This window comes from Phoenix dactylifera, chromosome 17 (assembly GCF_009389715.1).
Source record: "Phoenix dactylifera cultivar Barhee BC4 chromosome 17, palm_55x_up_171113_PBpolish2nd_filt_p, whole genome shotgun sequence".
NCBI classification, from domain to species: Eukaryota; Viridiplantae; Streptophyta; class Magnoliopsida; order Arecales; family Arecaceae; genus Phoenix; species Phoenix dactylifera.
The window spans coordinates 1,993,489-2,020,108 of NC_052408.1; the positions used below are offsets into that span (position 1 = coordinate 1,993,489).

The 26,620-nt window shown below is 36.7% G+C and overlaps 1 protein-coding gene across 5 annotated transcripts in view; it reads right to left on the reverse strand.

Moving 5' to 3' along the window:
• The window catches only part of LOC103696916 (EVI5-like protein), a 42,444-nt gene extending 16,030 nt beyond the window's left edge, over positions 1-26,414 (reverse strand). Inside the window, exons 1-8 of one of the 5 annotated variants that reach the window (XM_039114717.1) lie at positions 26,134-26,414; positions 21,455-21,664; positions 19,481-19,676; positions 12,558-12,638; positions 12,310-12,426; positions 3,450-3,647; positions 1,753-1,812; positions 1,572-1,670 (exon numbers count right to left, since the gene is read on the reverse strand). In XM_039114717.1, the coding sequence (XP_038970645.1) occupies positions 1,572-1,670; positions 1,753-1,812; positions 3,450-3,647; positions 12,310-12,426; positions 12,558-12,638; positions 19,481-19,676; positions 21,455-21,597 (894 nt within the window). In that variant the 5' untranslated portion in view covers positions 21,598-21,664; positions 26,134-26,414. The other 4 variants (XM_039114714.1, XM_039114715.1, XM_039114716.1 and 1 more) reach the window with 4 other exon arrangements.
• Positions 26,415-26,620: the final 206 nt, after the last annotated feature.

A 26,620-nucleotide genomic window follows, 5' to 3' on the forward strand; every position in this document is an offset into this window, starting at 1 on the left:
ATAGTAAATTTGTGAGGGTCTTCATGCAATTTCAGATATTTATAAGATTATATGTGTACAAAACCAAAAAACATAATAGGAAGAGAAGCATGTTTCATTTTAAAATTAAGAAGACAATAAATTCACTATTTGATCCAAGATTCTCAAACCCGACCTAAACTGTCTAGTTCGAGGTGTAATGCTAAGGCGGCGTAGAGCCAAGTCAATATGAAGGGTCAATTTAGGACTTGTCAGGCAACCGTTCGAACCAATTCAAACCGAGTGGAACTACCCAGTTTAGCTCGATTCAGCTTGGTTTTAGCTAGCATCTGCCAGTTCAGGATCAAGCTAATCTTCATAAAACCCTAGACCCTCAATTCCTCCCTCTCTTGCGCTCTCTTGGTCGCTTGCCCGCTCCACCCATAGAGGTTCCTTCCCCTTTGCTGTTGGAGCTCCTCTAGTCGACCACTGCCTTTGTCTACCTGGGGCACTAGTAGGACACCGGCCTTCTCATCAACCATCATCTTCTCCGTCGCCCCACCCACCACCATAAAGGCCTCACTCCACCCTAATCCCTCCCATCTCCCTCAAAAAGTCTAGGCCAAACCCCAGATTGGCTGGCCTCCCTCCCCACTCTCAAAATCTAGGGATTGGAGAATCTAGTAGTTGACCAGTACCATGTCGTGTACTATGTGTCTGTATAGTTCGGTATCGTAGTACCATACCAACCTGATACCTGACTGGTACAATTATTGATACTACTTTTCCAAACCTTTATTTAACCGTTCACTTAGGTTGCCAATCAACCGTTCACTTAGGTTGTCAATCAAGCAAGCTTTAAGTTTTTTGACATTTGGTTCTCATGGATTAGTAGAATAATGCAATAAACTGAAGACAAGTAGAATTAACTAAAAGAAAATGATAGGTATGTTATTAGCTGAATAAAAGCAACATAAAAAAGAAAATTTGCAAGAAATCAGTACAAGAAACCAAAATATGAAAACAAACAATATTTCCATCTTTTCCAATTTGGTTAAATGAATTATTTAGCATTTGATATACCTCAAAAGACATAATTATGCAAAATGCTGAGCGCTCTCACTGCATTAGTAGGTTGATACAAATCTAAGAGACAACTTTATTTCATTTTTCCTAGTAGAATTGGCATGCATATTTTTTTTGACTTTGCTTCTAGTCTCAACAAAAGGAAAAGCCCGCACATTTCAAAAGAGAAAAAAATAAAAATTTCAACAAAGATAAGCACACATACATACATACACACACACACACACACATATATATACACACACATGGAGAGAGAGATGGACTATACTGCTCAAGAGGAGAGGGTATATATACGTATATATGGACTATCTACATTACTAAATGTGAAACACAAGAAAACAAATATAATAATCAGCCACCTGCAAAGTGTAACATGAATACAGGGCTGCAAGCATGTGGACAACGATAAACACAAACAGCCATTGAGATAAAACTTATTACCTTCCTTTAGGTAAGTGCATAACTAATCAATAACTAAACGAAAATACCAATCAACATCAAAGAGAGATGCATATTGCAATCATTACCTTGACTGAGAAGGCAAGTGGCAGTAGTGTATCTGGATTCATTGCATCCTCAGGAAAGTTGCGCAAAGCATGTATAAGTTTCTCGAAAGGTAGTTTTATCTGAAGGCTTAAATCAATTTTTAGTAACATTAAAGTTACATTTAAAATTTTAATCAAACAGAAAATGCACCAAAAGTCTCACCAAGTCATCATGGCAGAACTTCAACAAAGCTAACCCAACTTTAAAAACAACTTTAACTCCCTGTTTTCAGTGATGAATTTGAGTTAGGAATGTACCAAGAAGATTTAATTGAGCTTTAAATTTTAATGGTCTAGTTATCTGCCCATAACATAATAGGTGAGAGCGATACATAGAGCACTAAGCATTTGACAGAAGAACAAAGTGAGGCAATTATTGATGCAATAACAAGTGTGAACAACCAGAGACCAATGAGAAAACCAAAGGCAAGCAATATAAATCCATATGTATATGCATGCCAATTGACTTATCATAGTAAGCAAAATCCTCCACATGCAGGAAAGGAATGCATCTATTGAGATAATAACCAGAACAAATCCTCAAATTGATGTTTTACAAGGAAAAAAGCAAAATCATCAGCACCAATATCAATCCAAAAAAAGTCCCCCTAATATAATTAGCTTAACCAGAAATAATATAATTAGTTTAAACCCCTAAACTGGTCACCGTATCACTAAAACTTTCAGTTCACTGCCTTGATTTTCCAGGAAATGTGAAGGAGATGAATCCATAGAGCCGTGATAAGTACCTAGTCTAAATTATTTGACAGCTCATAACACAAGTTCTCTTTCCAAATGAAGTGGCAAAATTCAGATTTCAGAAGACAAAAGTGGAAGGGGGAAAATGAAATCTTTCACATATATGAGGAAGAAGAAGAAAATAATCTAAGTAGAATTGGAAAGCCTGGTTTCATAATGAATTTCTTCAATTAAGTCAAGTAATTGCTACTTAAAATTTCCCCTCAAACAGGGAATAATTAATAATATGGAGCTTTTACCTAAAATATATTACCTAGTCAAAACAGGATTCATGAATTAGAAATCAGATGAAGGATTTTGAGTGACGCTAAAGGTCCTTGAGTTCATCAAGTATATGTAGAATAAATCACATATCTTATTTAAAGGAGTCTGATATAAGCCCTTAATTGCCTCCTTAGGAGAAGGGGGTTCTTCATCTTTGTACTTAATCTTCGTCAAGCAAAAAGAACAATTGTATGCCCATCTAGGGGTTGTTTCCCAAAGGAATAATTTGCCTCGCTTTTGCAGTTTCTACTTCTCTTCCATAAAGACATAGGCAATGCCAAGGGGTTTCCCGAGGGGGCATGTGCACCTCTGGCTTTGAAGAAATGCAGAGGGCCAACCTTTTCTCTTCTGCATTGCCCCCTTATGTTCCATGCCCTATGTCCCTTTAATTGTGTGAGCAGACTGCTCCATTTCCTCTGTTGTGTAAGTAGCACCCTCTGTACGGTTGGTAAGGTATATGAATTATGGTTGGGTTGCATCGATCTAAAGAGTTGAATCCTGAGTTTCCCAACAGTTTAGGTTTCGATTAGATGGTTCTTAAAATTTGAATTAGCAAAATTTTAAGAGTTTGTTTACTTATAGAGACACATAATGGTGCATGGTCTAATCTAACAAACTTATCAGACAGGATGTTTGCACAAGTAAGAAACAACTACAACAGATAAGGAATAGGAGATCACAGGATTTTTTTGTTATGCAAATAATTTTAAATAAAAATATGGTACGAAGAGAATCGATTGATGGATTAAACACAACCAGGGCCACAGATGATTATAAGCTATTAGACTGGCAATCCATTAGATAATGTTAAATATAAGAGAAATTATGAGTGTTAACCTCAAAAAGAAAGACATCCCAGATGCGAAGCGCCAAAGGGAAAGGGAATGAGTATGAAAAAAGGGTAATGAACCATTGACTTGCATACATGCTTGGATTGATCATTTCTTCAGAAAAATGTTGTCCCAGTTTTGGCGAATGTTCTTTCACTAATTGCTCGAACTGAAACAAATACTGTTGGACAAGTGGCAAACCAGCCTGCTCCACGAGCACAAGTAGTTAAGAAATAGGTTGCTAACAGTTTATGAACACTTATATATACTTCTGCATATGCCGAAAGGACACAATTGTACAATAATAAATCAACTTATAACTGCTTCAAAGAAAATAACAACGAAACCAATCTATCAGAAAGATTAAAGAGGCAGGAGAAGATATAGAAATGCCTAATTAATCCATCTCTCTGATAGTGGACTCATAACATCTATAAAACCCAAAACATCAAGATAAAGTTAGCGACTAGGAGCTAATGCAGAAGCATTGGTGGACAATTGGGACATCATCTATTCCAGTTTGAGGGGTATTAGGAGGCATTGCATCAATAGTATGCACTGATTTTATGATTTTGGGTTGATTTTTGGAGCTATGTTGCTGGGATGGATTTGTAGTCCTACTTTAAGTAGGTTTAGAGTTCCAAGGCCTTATTTTGGATATTGGATGAGGTAGAAAACTGTTAAGATTACTAGAATTAGCTTTGGACAGCTTCAACTCGAGTGTCTTACACAAGGGCTTTCATTGGTACATTTTATTTTTCTATACATGTGTTTCTTGTGTGAAGGTTTTTTCCCTGGAATAGGTAGTTAGCCTTTCTCTGTGTCATAATAGGAGTCTTTACTAATCTTAGAAGAAAGAGATTCTTTTTTGTTTATTACTGATAAAACTAAAATAACTCTGCCAAAGCATATACAAGAGAGAATCCTAAAGTCATACTTACAATTTAAGTCAAATATTTTCTTCTGGGGCAAGAGAAAATTTCAGTAAGTAGGTCTAGTACAAATACATCCAGTGGCATCCATCTGTCCTAGTTCCCAAAGACAACATGAATGGTTATTCACCCACCAACTAATAGTACAACATCTTGCACCATCCCCAGCCAGAAAAGCAGGCAATCAACACATTTATTACTTTGCTATAAAACAAAAGAGCCTTCAAAATTCTCCAACTTAAGCAGCCTTCAAGTAAAATATTGTTAAGAGACATTTTTCTTTCTTCTGTGGTGTGATTTTTATGCTTTAAAGGTTGGACTCCTTCAGCCTAGGCATTTTATTGGTGCAGTACTACTAGTTATGTTCCTCAATGGGCCTATCTGTTCATTTATTGTTCATAATCCACTAAGTCTATACACCCAATGCTTCCTCAAGCTATCGATCAAATTCTTTTATCGCATCAATTAGGGGTTTGCATGGGAATTGAAGACCTAGAAATTCAAATGGATTTCAGACAGATCATACAAGTGGAAGGAACTTGACTATAGGCAAAACCTCATTTCAACAATTACTTGAGCAAGTGAAAAAATGGTTAAAAATAAGATACAGTCATGAAATGATTTTTCAGACCTTTCCACTGAAAGCAAGGTCCGCCGAATAGGCCCAAACTACCTGATTTGGGACGTATATAGCCGAACCAGTGCGGAACTGGATCAGTTCGGCTATGCAAAACGAGACCCACCCCTAAACTGCTCCAAACTGGGCGGTTCAAAGCAAAACCAGTGCAAACCAGCTCCCCCCCCCCCCCCCCCAAGTGATGGAAAGGCCCTAAGAAGGCTACCAAAGCCTTCTTAGTCCTTTCATCACCGTTTTCTCAAATACCCCCCGGACAAAAATAGGCCGATTTCAACGATTCAAGAAGGATCTAACTCAAAATAAGATACGTTTCCTCTTCCCTACCTCATTTTCTCCTCTTTTTTTTCAACGCCAAAAAATGCTGAAAAAATACCAAAATAAGGAGATGTCATACCAAAATTTTTGATTTTGCATGATTTCATGACATGTTGTAGATCTATGGATGATCTACACAATCCCACTAAAATTTTTAGTTTTAGTTAAATGTATAAAATTTTAAATTAAAAAACTATTTCTTTGGATTAAAAATTAAAAATAAAATGTAAAAAAACCCCATAAAATTAGAAGCTTATTTAGAAGCATGCAAGCTAGTTCGACCAAAATTATCTGTCCATTTATTCATGTTTTGATGTGATCATGCGCATAATAGCCTAGGCCTAAATTTTTAAAAAGAATTAGGAAATAAGTAGCATTTGATGCATGCATACAAGCTTAGAAAAATATATGTAATATCTATGATAGGATTCTACATGGATCTGAGCTCAAATTAATTTTCTAAAATATTTATAGATAAAAATTATTTTTAATTTAAAAATTAATTAAAAATATATAATCAATATAAAAAATATGAAAAATTAATACTATGTATTGCAAAATTCAGAAGTATTTTCTGAAGTACAAATATTTTTTTTTGAATTTATGATATTTAAACATATTTTTAAATTTAAAAGTTATTAAAAATATATAAATAATCTAAAAAATATGAAAAATTAGTACTATGTATTAGATAAGTAAAATGTATTTTTTGAAGTAGAAAACATAATTTTCATCATAACAAAATTTTACTATTTTTAAATAATTAATAAACTGATGTGCTTTGGAGGGCACTGACAGCTTTGGAGTCTCGACAGCTATCGTAAGTAAGAAAATTATGGATCCAGGTACATTATATACCAACAATAACTATTACCTGATGTTAGATATTTACTAATATGATACTATCTTATATGTAATTTTCTACAATATTTTTGTAGCCAAATGGTAGATTTATTTTGGTTTGTCCGTGAAAAATTTTAAGCAGCTAGCTATTTGGATCTTCTTTCAGACAGTTTGCACGAGTGACTGTGAGTGCAACTGGTCTACCTTCGTCCTCATCTATAGCAAGCAGAGGAACAATCTGACATAGAAGTGTCTTAACGGCCTTGTATATGTTCACTACAATCTGAAGTTAAGGCTAAAGTGCATTCAGGAGAAAGTTAAGCTAAAGTATATGGATCAGATCCACAACGCTTTTGTTGACGATGAGAATGATCCTACAATCGGATGGCTTATGGGCCAGGAACAAGAGCCAAAGCTTGACGAGCCAGCATCGCCTCCACGACCGACCAATTTTGTAGCCAACAAGGCTAGATAAATGTAGGACAATGGGCAGATCACAGTATTTTACGCATCCTTCCAGCTGATCAGCCACAACTACAGGGATCACTGGGGAGCTGATCATCATATGGCTCTTTGTTCAAGATATCCTCCCAGAGATATGATTGAGAGTTGCTCAAACGAGGCCACCACGCTACCTAGTCAACTCAATCAAGAGGGCGACAACCATCCTCCCAGAGTAGCCAGATAGAGAGGCATGAAGAAAAAGTAGGTAGCTGCTCAGTACAGCAAAAAAGGAAAAAGAAAGACAGTTGCAACCCGATAGAGAGCGTAAAGGAGGAGTCAGTTCACTCAGATTCAGACTAGGAAGAACAGTGATAACAATTCTCGTGATCATGGATCTAGTGGCCAGGGAGGACATGAGACTTCCGTTTATGAGACATAGCTATAGGATGGTCTTCGATTCACTGGTGAGTCCAAGTTTACGTATGCCATGGGATAGGGACCACGGTGTACGAGCTGGTAGAGCCCACGAGAATACGATTGCATAGAGAAGACAGGCCTCTCAAGATCGTTTAGAAGGACACGATAAGCTGCAGATGACCTTGCATGTGGAGTAAAATTCATAGACGTATCAGATTTCAAGTCGTATGCTAGATCCTATGATCCGCAGCTACAAGCATCCTATGACCTATTAGGATATGGATTTAGATATGGTGCGTCCGAGATATCGTCTTCTGGTGGCTACTACCCTACACAGCCTAGAGAATCTTACGGATCGAATTATGCTGCGGGTTATTCGGATGGATCCCTCCACAGTCGTATTATTAGCCAAAGAACATCTCTCAGAGTCAGAGCTTCAGTGAGAGATCCGAAACTAATTATAACCTAAAGCACATTCTTTATGAAATGAGCGTATAGTACAACATGGCGTTTGGTTAGACGGGTGGGCTGATGTGCCTCCTTGTTATGCTAATAATTTAAATAATTATAAGAGACATCGCCACTCGACGAGATTTTAAATATTGTTATGTATGTTGTACTTTAAATATATATAATTGATTGTATCATTTTATATTTTGTATTTCTCTAATTAATTTTAGAATATTTCATGTTGCTTTTTCTAGAATGCAAAACATTCTAGAAATAGAAATTACACTTAAAATAATTTGATGTTTTGCATCCCTTTAAAAATCAAGAGGCATCATTTAGGATATATCAGGATCATAGCAACATCAAAAAAATAACAAGAAACATCAAATTATATTTAAAATTATTAAAAATAAAAAAAATAATTACCATTAATTTAAACTTAAAAATATTGAAAAAAATTGGCATGCTTGCTCAGAATTGGCACGCCATTGTGTATCGTATGTCGGTACGATACCGAACCGATATCGCACGAACTGGCTACCAATAGGTACGGGTCCCGATACTAGTTTTGCAGACCTTGATTGAAAGAAATAACATCTTCTTGTATCTTGGAGCTCTAAGAGATATCTCGATTTCATTTATGATAAACTCACATAATAGGTTATTTTGCTCTCATATTTGGATCTTGAATTTTATCATGTCAATTTTGTAAAATGTTTTGCAAATCAGGATCACTATCTCTATTATTGGAATGGAACCACTATCATACCCCAAAATTAAAAAATAAAACAAGAAAGAACAGATCTACAAGTACTACAAATGGCTAACTTGATCAAGCAATGGTTTAGCTGAGCAGACTTTCTCACTACGTTATATACAAATTGCAATTTAAATTCACTTTTCCTTCCTGATTCTCTTTTCAAAACTGATAAACCAAAACCTCCAATTATTTAGTGTAATCCTTGCTTGTATATCTTAAAAACTACACTAGTATGCCAATGTACCATGTGAAAACTTTCACATTTTCAAAATGTCCCCTTCCAAAATGTCCCTATAATAACTAAAATTTATCTTTTTCCTAAAATACCCTTATAATGTTTTCGTCTCCAAACATGGGATCCTTTCCTATTATCTTTAACTAGGTCTTGAGTAACTCCGGAAAGGATGGACTCCCTCTAAGCTACATTCATTTCCTTCCAAGCATTTCCTGCTGAAATCTGTCACTCTCAGACCCTCTTACCAATTACCAAGTCTGACTTCAAATCTGAAAGTGGAATTCAATGTCAAACTAAACAATTAGAGGATTAATTTAGTCTAAACTACACTCTAAAACTTATTTGTAGGCTAATGCCAAATCACAACTGATCCATTATAGCCAGATACAGTTTTAAGAACTCAAGTCCTCCAATGCAGAACAATTATGATGGGAACGAGGAGACAGATGCTAATGCCAGATATGGAAATGATTGTCAACAGGCACTGCTTGGGTTAATGCTCTCAAAAAACTTAATTCTCTACTTTCCGCGATAACAGTAGGGAATCCACCAAAAATTTCATTAGCAAATAAAATGAAAAAGAACATGGTCGGAAGCATCCAACTAAAAAAAGAAGGGGAGAAATAGAGGGAAGGAAGAAAAGGATAGGAGAAAGAGGTGAGGACCTTGAATTCTTTGGATTCCACTGTCAATGCGTTATGTATGCTTGTGATATCGCTTATTGGCTAGTGTCAATAAATATCATCAATGAGCAACAGTTCCCACTTAAAATGGAAAGAGAAGAGCAATATAAATCAAGGTCCGCAATCTCGGTACCGGGTACTGTATCGATACTTTACCGGTTTTGTATGATACGTCGGTACGGTATGGTATGCATCTTGTATCGAAATAGTTCTCTAATATTTTTCTCAATTTTTATCTCGGTAGGCCTCAATATAGGTCGGTATGCTTCGGTGTGGGTCGGCATGCATCTTGGTACGCCTCAAATATAAGTCGGTACGCCACGATACGGGGTGGTATAACTCAATATGGGACGGTATGGGGCTTGTATCGATTTGAAGTTGAGTTTCGTACCAGTTTTCTCTTGGTACGGTATGGTACGCCCCGTACCGGACAGAATGGGGCGGTACAACAGACCAAGATATAATTAGTAAATAACTATAGCAAGATGCCAAACCAGATTAGTTATAACTTGGAACGAAGCAGGGGAGGACCAAGATTTGATTGGGGTGTTTGTTACGAAGTCCCAACTATAGTACTATTGCACTAACATGTTTGGATTGAAAGTAATTCATTTAGCGAGGAAAATGATTATTAAAACATGTTAATTCTAATATATATTATTGACAAATTTATTTATAATTGTCTAGTTAAATGGTTAATTAATGTGATAAGAGAGACAAGGCTGCTGAAAGTTATGGGTTCAAATTTTCTCCAAATTAAATTTACTAACAAATGGGATCCCATCTAATTATCACTAATTGGGTACCAAGTAACTTAGGAGAGACCTCCTATACTATATTATTTTCCTCTCAACATCCAGTCCCACAGTGTTTACAAACTTAGTGACTTTTAAACACTTTTAATTTTTTTCTTGAACTCCAATCTTCCTTATCGGATGGCTTTCTATCTCTCCTCTCAAGATTTCACCCTTCCTGGTCAGTGACTTATTTTTTACAAGGTTTTCATCTTGGTCGAGATCTTAGTTATTATCGATATTGGGTATCTCCTAACACACATATCTCAGACATATTTTGGCAGCTAAAACTAATAAATCCTAAAATATTGGCTGACGCAAATATAACCATATTGGCTGATATTTTTTCAATCACCCTTTTATCTTTTTTAAATAGAATTTTAAGAAATAAATTTCAAATTCACTACCTAAATATAGTTGCCAATTTTGGATTTACCATATTGGCCGAGCTTTTGACATCTTAGTCATAAAATATTTGACAAGATCTCGGAAAATCTCAATTCCTCAAAATTAACTATATTCCATAGCTAAATAAACCAAGATCTTGGATCATCTCAGGTCCAGCCACCCATCAAGATGATTGAGATCTTGGCTTTAAAAACTTTGATTATTTATAACTTCGTTGTTGGTATATTTTCACTCCTATCTATTTGTATATGTATAATTCTACTCAAAAGTGTATGGAGATAAAAGTAAAGGGCATGTTTGGCGTTGCCTCTACCTTTTAAAAAGTTGTCAAAAAAGGAGAAGCCAGCACCTAGATTTTCTAGCTTCTCCTAGGAGCACATTTAATTTTTTTCTTTTTGTAGAAGCACTTCTCATATATTGTTACCAATACTTATATTTTCTAGGAAGAAAATGTTTGCTTTACCAATACTCTTTTTAAGTAACACCAAACATGTCTACAAAGTACTGGCATTGTCTCCTTCACTTTAGTACTCTGTCAAGTGTCAACAATGAAAGGTTAAAAAAATATAAACAACCATTACTATTTAGTTAAACAGAGAAAATCTTGATGTGCTTGAGTTCAATGAAATATAAAATATGACAGCATATAATTGAGCACATTATTGGTTCATTAAGGGAAAAAAAAAACCATTACTAACAAGAAGGCAACGTGATTGTAACAAAAACCTTTCATATTTTCTCTTGCATACTCAGTGTCAAAAAACACTAAAGCATTTACCCCAGTAACCTAGCCATCCAAATAAGGTAACAAGTGGATTGGATCTACCCAAACAAGTGGATTGGATATACCCACTTCCAACATGAAATCTACTAATAAATGATCCAATTAAATCCCTAGTTTCAAAAAATCAGCCATAGCAGCCACTGTACTGCTTTCGAAACTAAACCAGTATGCTATGTGCCATGGCAGCCTCATATAGCGCCAGGGCCTATAATGCCCGATATGATGGGTGAATAGCTACTGCGGCAGCTGCTACACTTATAGCAGGCACTATGTTGCAAAATAGGTTGGACTGGTTCTAATTGGACCAATTCAGCAATTTAAGCAGTAATGTGACCTATTGGTGTGTATTAAAAGAAGGGCCACTTAACTTACTTGGTGCCCTCACCGAACGAAGAGGGGTAAAGAAGATGAGAAGAACGGAGAGTGGAAAAGAACAAGGCATCCTTCGAAGCACTATGCCACCAAAGATCCAACACCAAAGCTCCCCCATCGGCACAGCTGACACACCACTTAGCTCACCAGACATTGATATTATATAAAGGGAAGATGATAATATTTGTCGTTAGATTGTTGACCTTTATATGAGCGTTGATATGATTTTATGATGTTAGGTCAATAATGTTTTATAGCTTGTCTTGATTTTTCTTTTTACTTTTTTTGCATGAAGTTGATGTAAAGTATTGATTTATGATAATAGGAAAAAACATTGATATGTTTTAACAGAACGCTTTGGGTTCATAGCACCCCTTATAACATCCAACTATCTGCTATTTGCTATGAAACCCCCTTGGCAACTGCGTACCTGTTATCCACTTTTTAATACATTGAATCCATCTGAACCAAATAGTTGGAACAGGATTTTAATTGACCTTTTCTTCAATTGAACTAGATTTCGATTTAAGTATTTTGATCCAAAACATCATCAACCCAAATTTATTTGAAACTAATAATCTAAATTTTTCACAATCCTCCTTGAATTTGTGAAATTGTTTTCTCTTTTACAGGGTATTTGTTCCTCGTGCATATGCTTGTGCACTTTAACTAGGTAGTGCAAATATATATCAAGTGGATAAAGTATTCAAGTAGGTAAAGTATTCACATAAAAGCAAAAACAAGTCTATAACACATCACAAGAAACATGAGTATTTACAAAAGAATGAAGTACCAGATATAAGCCTTCCATGGGTGCATGAACAGCCCCCTTCAACAAAGCAACTAGTAGCCAAAATGCATCTTCTTCGCTCATATAAAGAAGCAACAAGCCAGCTAAAAATCCCATCCCCTGCAATACAGTTAGCTGCATCAAGTGATATCCTAACAATTTCAATGTGATGGAGTGGCAAGTTCTTGCATTTTAGCTGGTCCCTTGCTAAGCAGTAGCCAAACAGCAGGGTTGACTATTTCAATTCAAACCTGAACATATCCAACATCCCTGTCATACACAGAGTATGCCTTCAGAACATTGTATAGGGACCTTTGGCCTGGTCCATGCCTCTGTTGAAAGAAAACATGAGAAGGAAAAGTTCGAGATATGTCACGAATTATATCCAACTCTGATGCTGATGTCTCATATATCACTAGTTGCTGCAGCAAAATAATTAGCAATAAGCATGTTATTAACAAACTGAAAAGGAGAGAAAAATAGAAAGTTTAATATAAGAAAGATATCAAAAAAAGGAAAAAAATTCCCAAACAATAACATGAGTACAACAAGCCTCATCTAATCTATTCGTCAATTTCTTAAATCTCTTAATTGTTTGTTCCATTTAAGGACCACATCTCTTGTGGATCCAAAAATTTCAAAAACCATTGTCAAAACTTTCACTGAATTTTTCAAAAGTTGAGTAATCACATTCTTGATGCTCTCATGCAAAATTTGAACATTTGTCTTTACTAGAGGCTACTTTAGTCCTTTGTTGTATACATGTGGAACATATTACTCAATTTTCATTACTGTGTCCTTTAAATTCACATTTGAATTTCTGATTATGCCCCAGCTATGAACACTACTTGTTCCACTATATAATGCTTAAATACTTTTGTCTTTGCAATGCTCATATTATGTTACTTTTTCCCCTTTTTTTTTGAGAATAAAGGGAACTTATGTATGGATCATCTACATTCCATAAAACCAATAGTCCAATCCAAATAATAGTGTCAATTGTACCATCATGCTACAAGATTTTGACATTCTGAATTGCATGCAGTGATTACACAATTTTTGAGCATCCTTATTCCTTTCCATCTCATCTATCCCCCTTTATTCTGAAATGAAAATCTCAATTTAATTCTTTGTTTATGTATGCAGTATAATTTAACCAAATAAAATAAGTACCTTTGCCACACATTCTAATTTTGAGCCTCAATTTCATACAGGTTTCAAAAGACTATATCTCATGATCCATTGCAATAGGTGGCTGATACAAAGATACACCAAGGCATCGGTTTATCCTGAGATAAAAGTCCAGATCAACTTCATAAACAACACACTTCCTAATATCTTGACATAAAATAAGCATCTGATCATCAAAAAAAATGCCCCATATTTATCTCTTCTCTGACCCTTAATCTCTTATCCTATTGGCAAACGACCTCCCGAAGAAGCTCCATTTCCCTTTTCCCTCTCTGCTGCTCTGTTTCTGCCAATGTCACTGCTCCCTCTCTCTCTCTCTCTCTCTCTCTTGCATGCACTCAACTGCCCTGCTGTCTGTTTAGCCACCTTTGACCCCCACCCTACTGACACCAAGGACTCTGTGCCGCTAGAGGTGGTTCGGGTGCCATCCACTCTGCCACCCCTCTCTCTACCTCTCTATCTCTCTCTCTCTCTCCCACACACACACACACCACCTTTACTTCTTCTGCTGTCTGTCACCGTCACCCCTCCACCTGACAACCATCAGCTTTATCCCCATTGCAACAGCTGCTCCCCCACTCAACTCCCCCACCCCCTGCACCCATCCTTACCACTGCATTCGCCATACAACCATGATTTTAAGGAATTTATACATCAAATTGATGGGTGCCCGATACTGAGGCAAACCAGTATCGAGATGAAAACTTTGCTTTATATGTAGCCACTTAAAACAAAAAAGAGAGAGCAAAACAGTACTTCATGTACTTCTTCAAGTTCTAATGATTTCTATGCCCCAATAGTCCAAATCTTCCCATCATGATTCAAATTTAGCATTCATAACTACTCTCATCTCATCAACTTGCAAGGCCTCCTTAGAAGTAGTAGCTGCTTCAACTTCACAATTATCAAATTATTATACATTCTAAGATAGAGCCTTTATGTAAAACCAATCTAGGATTCAAAATTCACTAATCCTTGCTCTTTGAAATGACTAACCTCCCCTTCTGCATGGCATTAAAATTTCTTTAACGGTATTAAGATATTCCATCCTTAAAAAAATCCACCTAATTCCCTGCAAAATTACTCATAAGATTTCTCCAAGTCAACGCTCTCTATTATTATTTTAGCACCTCATGGAGGGAAGGAAATGGCATGGCAGCAGACCTTCTTGGCTACAGCATTACCAGCTGTTAGAAACAAACAGTAATTTTCTTATTCATTTCTCAATAACAAGCTTCAACTAATTGGTAGTTGGTGCAGTTTTCTGCATCACCTTTGTAACTGTAAATTGATATCAGAATTCAGAATACTTCTCCTACAGCCATATTCTATGCACATGGCTATCAGTTATAACTAGAATTAAACTTCTTCAGAAATTAGATGGCCCAAGGATTGTGCATGGTGGACTCAATAATAACAACATGTAGCACTCCACCAGATGGAAGGACAGTGATAAAAAAAAAAGACTACTCTTTTTATAAGATGCAACATTTTGTAAAGAAAAGATAAGCAGAGCAATGAATTTGGCATATAGAGTCCATTGTCCATGTGGTGAGGCTGGCTAGCCACAACAAATTGACAAATCATATAAGCCAATCTAAAAACAAATTGTCATGAACAAAACTTATTACAAAATCATAGAATTTCCCTTATCTATGTCAAAATCATTGCTTTAGAAATCAGCCACTATGGCTATTATAGTGGCCAAGTGGTCCGAAACTGACATGCTAAGTACCCTAGCAATGCTATATGTGCTTGCTATAAACTATAAAATATATCGGGCAAAAACATGCTATAGCAGCTGACATACAATACGTTTTAAAGAGGTGATTTGTTCCATAGCGGGCTGGAGCAATTTCCAATCAGATGACTTGGGAACCTCTAGTTTTGATGCTTAAGAAGCAGACCTCCTAGAAGTGGCAGACGATGATTGATCATTGAGATAGTCAATCATCAATTTGTCATTTGACCTTTTTATCTAAACTCCAGTAAAGTCTATTATCTATCGATAATGATGTTTTGTTTGTAGATTATGTTATATGATTGTGCACATCTTTCTTCTACAGTTGATTTTATATCATTAAAGGCATCTTTATTTTATGGTTGACGTTATGTGATTATGGAAATTTTCATCTTATGAGAGATGTATTTTTTATATTTGTCATTAGATTGTGGATCTTAACATTATATGGACGTTGACATGATCCTACGGTGCTCGGTTGATGATATTTTATAGCTTTGCACTTGATTGTTTTCATTATTTTTTGCATGAAGTTGACATAGAATATTAATTTTCGATACTTGGAAAAAATAATAATGTGTTTTAGTAACATGCTTTGGATACATAGTACCTGCTATCTGCTATCTGCTATCTACTATCACACCTATTTTTTAATACATTGGTCAGAAGAGGTTTACATAGAGATTCCTAGACCCATTTTTTCATTTGATTTTGTTACAGAAGATTTTGATTCCAAAAGTAACTAAATGATATCACAACTCCACTCAACTCAACTAAGCTTAAATTCCAAAACTAGTTAGGATTCCAAAAGTAACCAATGCAGTGATATCAAGTACTTCCTTACTACTTCATCACATATGATTTTCAGTCTACTTCCACTACTCTTCTACATGTATCAAATCACTCCTACTGACCAGGGCATTTCTCAGCCTACATTGTAATGTCCAAACCACCTATGTCATCTTTCTCTCAATTTATCCTCAATTGGTGCTACCTCTACCATTTTTTACGAGTAACTTTATTTCTTATTTTATATTTTCTTATACTACCACATATCTATCTCAACAATCTTATTTCGACCACACTTATTCGGTGCACATATTATTTTCTAACTATCCAACATTCTGTACCACAAAGCATAGCTGACCGTATGACTATCCTATAAAATTTTTTCTTCAACTTGGCAGGTATCCTATAAACACATAATATCTCACTTGCACTTCTCTATTTTACCTATATTGCTTTAATCTATAGATAACATCATCTTCAATCTTCCCTTCGTTATGGATACCTGGTCCTAAATACCAAAAACTAATCACTCTTAGAAACTTTATAATCCTCAATTTTCACTCCATTTTTATCTCTATTTCTAGATTTCCAAAAGCAGTGGTTCTTGAGTCCATGTGCCCAAAGCGGGGTGGGCAACTTCGGTTCGAGTGTTTATCAATCGGGTGGATTTATATGTTCTAAGAGGATTCACTAAAATTATATTCCATATATTTCTTGGTTCTACTTAACCTGGAACCATAAAATTCTAATACTCTTGCATAATTCCAAGTTTCTAACTTATGATTAACTGCAATCTTAGTTTTACCCACTAAGATTGTATCATCCACAAATAGCATGCTTAAAGGAATGTTATTTTGAATATGCCTAGTAAGCTCATCCATAACTAGCAGAAAAAGATAACGACTTGGAACAGATCCTTGGACTAGATCTATTGTGCTTGTAAACTCGCTAATATTACCACCAGTAGTTCTCACATGAGTAGCAACTCCATTATACACAACCTTTATCACATTATATAACTAAAGTAATCAAAATTCACCTCTTTTCTAATACTACCATAAGACTTATCTAGGGACTTATAATATGCGTTCTCTAAATCAATAAAAATGATAACGAGATCTTGTTCTTTTTCTCTGTATTTCTCCATTAACCTCTAAAAGGAGAAAAATAGGCATCATACTCAACCTTTCTGGCATAAAACCAAATTATTTTTTTGATATTTTTTTGTCACACCTTAATCTGTAATTAATCACCCTCTCCCAAAATTTCATCATATGGCTCGAGGATTTAATACAACGATGACTAAAATAATTTATAGTATCACTTTTATTCTCATAAATTAGTACTACAATGCTCTTCTTGCATTCATCAAGCATCTTCTTAGTCTTTAATATCTTATTAAACAAATTAATCAACCAAGTTACTTCCATGTGATCTAAACACTTCCAAATCTTAGTTGAAATTCCATCAGGTCCAACTGCTTTTCCTCTATTCATGTTTTTCATAGCCTCCTGTACCTCAGATATACTCAATGGAATTAATACAACATTGTAAATCATTTACATGACTTTCTAATTCTATAGCACCTCAGATATACTCATTTATTATATGTGGACAGTTTTCTATAGCACTCCTTTTTAGCCTTAATCAGCAATTGACTTTCTCATTTCACTAATAAGTTTTTTTACCATATGGCTTTTTTTCCTTTGATTCTCCTTGAATTTCTAATAGCCACTCTCTCTATACTATTAGCCATATCTTCCAACATAATGTTAATTTCCTCATCTAAACCCAATTTTGCTTCCTTCAATATTCTATCCTTAAAAGTTATTTGTTTCTCTCCTCACAAAATCCACTACCAAGTCCTTGGATTCCTATTTTGTTTAGTTCTCTTTCATTTCCTAATCTACATACTAAAACTACCAATCTATGATGGTTAAACTCTTACCCCATATAACTTTAAAATCTTTACACCAACCTCAATCAGTCTTTTAAGCGAGGAAGAAATCTAATTGACTAGTATTATGTCCATTTTTAAAAGTTATCGCGAGAGTCCTTTTTAAAGCATGTGTTAGCTAAAACTCATGAGCTCTAGAATGGCATTTCCCTCCTTGACCCTATCTCTAAAACCGTAACCTCCATGCATCCTTTCAAAATCTACATTATATTTTTCCATATAGCCATTCAAATCTCCTCCGATATCTTGAATTAGTCTATCCATGTCCTTCCAAAAGCATTGCCTTCTAAAATCATCCAATCCTACTTGAGGAGCATAAACACTAATGCTATTAAGAGACTCCTCTCCTACTCTCTTAATATCTACAACCTCATCCAAAGTCCACTGTACTGGTACCAGTCAGTGTACCGATGGCGGCCCGAACCGGTACGTACCGATCCCGTATCGATGCGTACCGATTCCGTACCGGTTCCGTACCGGTACGACAATCCTACCAGCCAGTTTCACTGAAAAGCTTCCGATACCGGATCCCACGCTGATCCGGTATCGGTCCCAGTCCGGACCGGTTCGTACCAGCCGGAACAGCATACCCTGACCTCATCTTTTAAATTTTTGTCTATAATAATTTTTGCTCTATTTTTATTCCTATCTTTCCAAGTACTTATGCTATTAAGAGACTCCTCTCCAAACACTAATTTTATCTAGATTTTTCTCTCCTACTCTTTTAATATCTACAACCTCATCTTTTAAATTCTTGACTACAATAATTCTTGCTCTATTTTTATTCCTATCTTTCCGAGTATACAAAAGTTTGCAACCCGTCTTACCAACTTTCTTTGCTTTTTCTCCTATCCACTTAATCTCTTGTAGGTAAGCTGTGTTAATTTTCCTCTTTATCTTGTAGCTATTAGTTCCGTAAATTTTCCTATCAATGACCTTATATTCCAAGTTATAATAGTATTCTACTTTCCTAACTAATTTCTTTACCCACATCCATCCATTAAAGTGTGAGAACACTTCCTTACTTCTCACCACATCCGAACGCTGATGTAGCACATCGTTTCTAGGGAACACCCTGGTTAACCCTCACTTTCAAACATATTCAGGATGTGATGCAGCATGTCGCTATTAGGGAATGCCCCATAGGCTTTCTTTTATGGATTCATGTTCATAGCATACGACTAGTTTTATGCTAGCCATCAACTTACCATAGCCCTCCTTTAGCTGGGCTTGGGACCTACCATACACAAAACATAGGCGGAGTTAACTAAGTGATATCACGCTACAATAAATATGTTAAATTGGACTTGTTTTAAGTTTGAGTTATTATCTTTACCTCAACATGACACAAAGAACAATCTATTTTATATTATAATTTTTTGGCCATAAAAATGTAAAACATTCCATCAATCGAGTTTGAGATATTAAAAAGAAGAATTTCCAATAAGTGAATTATGTTAAGGCAAACAAAGTAGTATGTATGCTACGTGGAATACCTCATAAACCCCTGGATTCATTAGCAGAAGATCTCGACTTCCAGATATCAGTTGCCAAACAAGTCCTCTCAAACAATCAGGAATTCCCTTTCTTATAAGCTTTTTAACCACATGAGGTTTTCTTCTAACATATTGCTTCCAATCGCTCCCACCAACACCTATTATTTTCCTCCACTTTCTAATCCTCCTTTCTTCTCTGAAAGAAATTGACAGCCATGTGCTGGAGGTAAGAAAGATGGCGAAGAAAACAAACACTACAACACATGCATGAATTAGGAAGATATAACCCATGCACATTGAGCAATAGATATAAGTTTTCCAACATTATGCAATCATAGCAAATAAAAAACCTTTGTGCCTAATCTACAGTACAGAAAACAATATCCTTTTGATAGATGACGAGACCATAACTGGATAAAATTCACTAAATTGAATAGATACACTAACATTAAAATAAATTGCCTGTAAGAAGCAGCTTTCCCAACAAACTGTCACTATAATCTTTTCATCATAATGCAGCATAAGTATTAGGTTATAAGGGAAGAAAAAAAATGAGACAATAAGATGTATTAGAAGTTATATCGACAAACAATTCTATTGTACCTTGTAAAGTATAAGTTTCTATCTCAGCAAATTTAAGTATAATATGGATTCAGATGATTTTAAACTTAACGAAATGGTTACTGAAATAATGACATGCTAATAACTTGAAGTAAACATTTTGTACCTATCATGGTCTGACGAACCGGCCTGTACCGACCGGTTCGGACCAGTCCGGCCTGTGACCAGTACGCCGGAGCAGTGCAAACCGGTACGGGCCGAACCCAACCGGAATCGGAGAAGACAAAGAGAAGGAGAGAGATAGCGGAGAAGAGAGGGAGGAAGGAGAGGCCTCCACCGCCCGTGGAGGGTCACGGGGGGCCGGCGGAGGCCAGAGGGGCGGCGGAGCCCGCGGGCGGGCCGGGGAGCCCGCGGAGGCGCGGCAGAGGCCGAGGCCGCGTCCCCTGTTTCTTTCGAAAGAGGGGACGCTGCCGCGAAAAAAAATTTAAGGATTTGTAAGTGAAGTCGGCAAATCGGTTGCCGGCTTCACTTAAAAATTTTCAATTTTTTAAATTTGAAGATTTTTGAGTGAAACCGGCAACCGATTTGCCGATTTTACTTAAAAATCTTCAAATTAAAAAACTACAGCCGCGTCCCCTGTTTCGAAAGAAATAGGGGACACGGCCGCGGCCTTGGCCTCCCCCGCGCCCCCGCGGGCTCCCCCGCCCCCCAACGGGCTCCGCCGCCCCCTCCCCGGCCTCCACTGCCCCTCCCGTGGCCCTCCGCAGGCGGCCTCTCCTCTCCTCCCTCCCTCCCTCCCCCGCTCGCTCTTTCGTTCTCTTCTTCTTCCCCAGTTCCGGCAGGAAAGATTGTTCCGGTTCAGTACCGGTTTAAACCGGTCCGAATCGGAACCGTGCCGGTACCGGTACGATGAACCTATGTACCTATGAACTAAATATGTGTATTTACATTAATCTCGAAACAAGAAAATATCTAATCCATCATACATCACAGCAAATAAATAAAACAGGGAGAGTACCTAAGGACAAATATATTTTAAAATGTCCCATATATTCTTCAACTCCAAAACAGGCTGTGTGAATTTTTTGCACTACCAGTTTCTGCTGAAAGCCCATATTGGCTTAAAACTCAACCATTACCGAGTTCAAAACAACTTTGGCTGAAAACAAAGCTGTGCCTACTTAAATAAAATGGCATGTTATGTGTTCCTTCGGTAGGCTATACTTTTTGTAGCGATTTATGTGTAAGGCAACTCTTCCAATTAGAAAAAGAAAATACAGGAATAACATAAAGCTTGTAATATAGCCGGTTTTATTTAACGTATGATATAAACATCCAATACTTCTGATCCATTCTAAGTGGAAAAATGCAGATAATATTTAATAGAAACAAACAAAATAGTGTACCCCATACCTCTCATGTTCATTAGCAGACCTGCTTGTAGATAAGCCCTCTGAAGAGTTCTGTTCCTGTTTTATAAATTCAAACCTATCGACTGATTGTGAAGGCAGAATAGGTCCTGGTTCGAACTCATCATTTGCTCTTTTCTTTTCCATTCCCTTAGATGGTGCAAACCTCTAACCATCAAGGTAGTTCGTTCTGTTTCTTCGCATGGTCATCCAACTGCAGTTTCTAGATCACATGCATGAACAATGAGATAACATAGTCCCTTGTTATACAGAAAGAGATCACTAGAGAAAAAAATGTTGATTGACCTGAAGGTCATCAAATATTACAAAAAATGTTTTAAATAATAATTTTTAGTAATTATTTTATGTAATGTCGACAATTAGAGATGATACTATTTTTGTGAAGATTTCATAGTTCTAACTTTTGTAATATATATGCATCAAAAAAGTTTTAGTGAGGTGTTTTGACAATCCAATTCTTCATAGTTTAGTATATATGATGATGTTCTACTACACTGTAATTACAAAGCATTAATTAGGCGTGAATGTGTGATAGATTATAAACTTGTGCATAATTGAAGAAAAAGTTATATGTAGATCAAGAAATGCGGAATCGTTCTGAACCGGACGGTTTTGCCCGTTCCGAGCCATACCGGTAGCTTACTGGTATGGCTCCAGTGTAGAAAATGGTTCGCCGCCGGAGACGGAGAAGAAGAAGAGAAAGAGAGAGCGAGCGGGGGAGGGAGGGAGGGAGGAGCGGCGGATGACGCTGGCGGAGGCCGCGGTTAAGTGAAGTGGCAAGCGATTTGCCGACTTAACTTAAAATTCCAAAAAAAAATTCTGCAGTCGCATCCCTTGTTTCGCTCAACCTCCGCCGGCCCCCGCGACCCTCTGCCGGTGTCCACCGCCGCTCCTTATCCCTCCCTCTCCCGTTCGTTCTCTTTTTCTCTTTTTCTTCTCCGGTTCCAGCAGGTTTCTTCTCTCTGTACTGGCCGGCACGGCCTGTACCGACTCGTGCCGCCAGACAACCGGTACGGTGCTCGGTACCAGCACAGTAGACCTTGATGCAGATAGATTATAAACTTGTGCATAAGTAAAGAAAAAGTTATAAGTGTCAATGCTATTTACCATGCATCAAACTAGTGATATCCTTTGATAGAGTTTTTGAGCCTCAATTATGGGAACCAACAAAGTTTGGATGTCGACACACCCTAAAATTCAGCATACGCAAATGAAAACTATCCAAACCTCTTGTTAAAAAAAGGGGGCGGTCCAGTGTAGGAGGCTCCCACCATTGTAGGGTCTAGAAAGGATCAGATGTACGCAGCCTTACCCCCACCTATAGAGAGAGTGTTTCTCTGTTTCGAACTCATGACCTCCAAGTCATTATGGAGCAACTTGACTCTTGCACCAAGGCTCCCTCTCCCAAACTTCTTGCAAAACTTGGGTTCAAATGCTTGCTGACTTTAGTGAGGATAGATAAACAAATCAAGATTTAGTTTGCACAAAAACCTAAATTTTTGAATTCCAACATGTGTAAAGCGAGCACACATGTTACCATACTTGACTGTCTTTATGTAAAGTTTGTCTGAATTATTTTTTGCCAGATAAATGCACATGTTGGAAATTCAAAATTTTAGGTTTTAGTGTAGACTGAATCTGGTTGTAAAGCACCCATATTGTGATTTTCTTTCACATTTGGTAATCGAGAACACCTTACCATACTTGATTGTCTTCATGTTTTTGTTGTTATACAATTTCACAGGAATTTTTGCCATGATTTCTTTTCTTGAAGCTCTCCCTTTGCAATGCAAATTTGTTTCCTACTCACCATTTTTATTTATTACTAGCCAATTTGTATAATGAATACGAACCAATGAGGTGTCTGTTACTCAACTTTGTATAATTCATGTTTATTCTTTCAAATATCTTAGCAAATTTATGATCTTGCCGCCTTGTGATTTTGTCTTCTTTTGGTATATTTTTCTTGTCTCCCGAAGTTCTCTCCCTTATTGTTTGGTTTACTTGGTTTCTACTTATCATGGTGTCAGTTTAGACCAGCATGATATTTAATTCAACTATAACTAGGGTATGCGGTCAAGGGACGCTAGACAAGTTTCTTTCCATTTGTCATAGTTCTCATTTGCCCAACTTGATTTTTATGAAATAAATGCACATGTTGGAAATTCAAAATTTTATGTTTTTGTGTAGACTATGTCTGGTTGTACATTTGGTGAACCGTCATCATAAAATCAGAAAGTATTTTAACCTAGGTTTCATGATAAACTCAGATACGTTTTGTGTCTACACTGAATTTTTGGGTGCACCAAAGTTCAAACCTTTGTTTGTTACCATAATTGAGGTTCAAAAACTCCATGAAAGGATACCACTGGTCTGGGCATAGTTGGAAGTCTAGAATAAAAGAAAAGTAGTGGCAGAGGCCCCCTCATTTGTTAAGAGCACCAACATATACATTCGAATTTTAAACAAAAGAAACAAAAGCAAAAGATTACATCTACCTCTTCAACCTACTCCATAAACTAAACAAAAGCTTCAAAGAATATTATTTTTGTCTGCAAACATAAGGTCAATAGTTCGTAAACAGCACCCTGATCCTCCTATCACAAGAGTTGGTATACCCTCCTCAATTTAAGCAAAGATCTCACAAGGAGCATCCCTTCTAGCATCAACTTCATTATAGAATATTGCCTCCACTTATCCCCAAGACCTCAATCTAAACCCACAGCAGAGCACTCAAAAGACAAGGAAGCCAGCAGGAGTTATGATACCTTTCTTCGCAGATTCTGACATCAAAGAAAGCAGCTTATGATGGCATTGATTGCCGGCTATGACAGCTATTATTTTCATATGAGATGCAACTTTATTAACTAATGAATACCACCTCCAATGGCAAGATAAATAATCCCTACCATTGAAACGTGTATCTTCCTCACTTGCCTTGATATAATCCATCTTACATGGCACAAAAACATCACTTAACTTGTTCATAGGTGGTTTGGTTTTCAGATGCTCTAGAAGGTAATATTTATGGCAGCGTACCTAGGGTAATCAAGAATACTAGCAGTTTCTTCTTCGGTTATGCATCTTGCTACCTATGATCATTAATATAGAAGGTAGATGACCATGGTTTTGAGACACTTCTAGGCATGCAGAAAACTGGATTCAACCACTATCTATTTACCAGTGGGACATTCCTGGAACCGCGGCACTAAATATCAGTCATGCATTTTGAATTCATAAAGAACATACAATCCTAACTTCCAATTTGCATGTGATCAATTTATCAAGTTTGAATTCAGATCCTGCCTAACCTGAAAGGAAGCTTTTTTGCTCCATCTGGATTCAAGCATTTGAATCTAACCCACAAAAATGTATAATAATTATACACCAAATTAACCATTCGGAAGCACATAACATCCAATATCAATCATTTATGAACACAAATGAGAATCCCTGCAAACCTTCTTTTTTTCATTTCATCTGTAGCATGATAGGAAACATTCACCATCACAAAACAACTGAATGTGAAATAGAAATAAATCCTTGGGAGAGAATCATCCAAACTTGAAGGCTCTAGCCATTCAGATTTCATGCAAGAAGGGCCAAACATTTCAGAATCAGATCATGATCGTTTTATATCAAAGAACATGGCAGATCAACTTAGCACATCAATCATTTGGATAAAAGCAAGGGCTTATTTCCTCGTATACAGACACCCATGCATTCCATTTTGTTCATCTTTCATGTCGATATGGCCAATCAACCCAAAACAGATTCCCAATGTGGTTAAGAATGAGATTCTTCCAGATATCCCCAAAAGAAAACTTTCGCTACCAACGCCTACAAAGAGGGGGAATAGACCAATATTATATATAAAAGCCTAAATTTTGAAAAACTCGCATAGTCCCATACCCATAACAGTCATGCTTAAAATCCTCGATGCAAAGTCATTCTAGTTATCCTCGTTATTTCAGTGAATGGGAAATTTTCGCTGCAAACTTATTCTCTTAACATATAATTATCATTTTTATACCCATGGTCTCTGAGTTTCCTTAGACCTCAAATGAACTTGTTCAACAACCAGTCTATATAATTTCAGATTCCTTTCCAGGCATTGTGATACTCCTCATAAGACATGCAGGATCACCAGCCTGATTAAACTCAACTATTTTACCTTTCAGACACAATAGCAGTAATCTGGTTATAGTAGCTCCTTCCTCCTATGGATGACTATTTCTAGGTTTTTTTCTGCAATAATTCCTCGACTTCTCAGTTACCAGCATTACTATAGACTAGAACATTTTATCACTTTCTTCGCCCACTATCAAGTTACAGAATTTTAGTTAACAACATACAGAAATAACATCCTAAAAATCCCAAATATCAGGCAAACAATAACACCCCAAAAAATTCCAGTCATTTCCACAAACTGTTAGCGGACAAACAGCAAGGGATTATTCGAAAGAGCACATATCCCACAATTAAACTCCTATAAACTACAAAGAAAGATTTGCGGAAATCCTACCGTTGAAAGGCAAAAATTCGATCTCAGACATAAAATAATGGGGAAAAAATCAAAATTTTATCAGCTATAAGGATGGAAACAAGGAAAACAAGAGAGGGGGAAGAGGAAAAGTCGAGAGGGGTGGGTATGGGACTTGCCTTCGTGCAGGCTGTGGATGGCTGGAAAACAAAGAAGGAGAATGGCGACGAGTGGCCGATCGAAGAGAATGGCGACGAGTGGCCGATGACGGTGATGCACGGTGGCGATTGGCGGAGATCTGGGCGACAACGGAAACCAAAATTTATTTTGCTATAACACCCAAAAATGGACCAAGCGCCCGTCACCAAATCTTGATCGAGCTAATTAATAATTAACTAACCGAGAAATACCACTAATCACAGCCCCTCATTTTTAAGTGCTCTATGAATAAGATCCATAAAAATAAGCTACTATAATGGTGACATGTATGGCCATATGGTGCATACTGTGTAGAACATAATTTATCTTATCAAACTTCTATGTATAGTACGAATTGCAAGAAATTTATCGGTTATACCAGTTACATTATATGACATGAGATATTTATATGCGCAAAATTATAGCTCCATGACAGTATTGAATTAGAATTGTTGCAAAATTTGCATA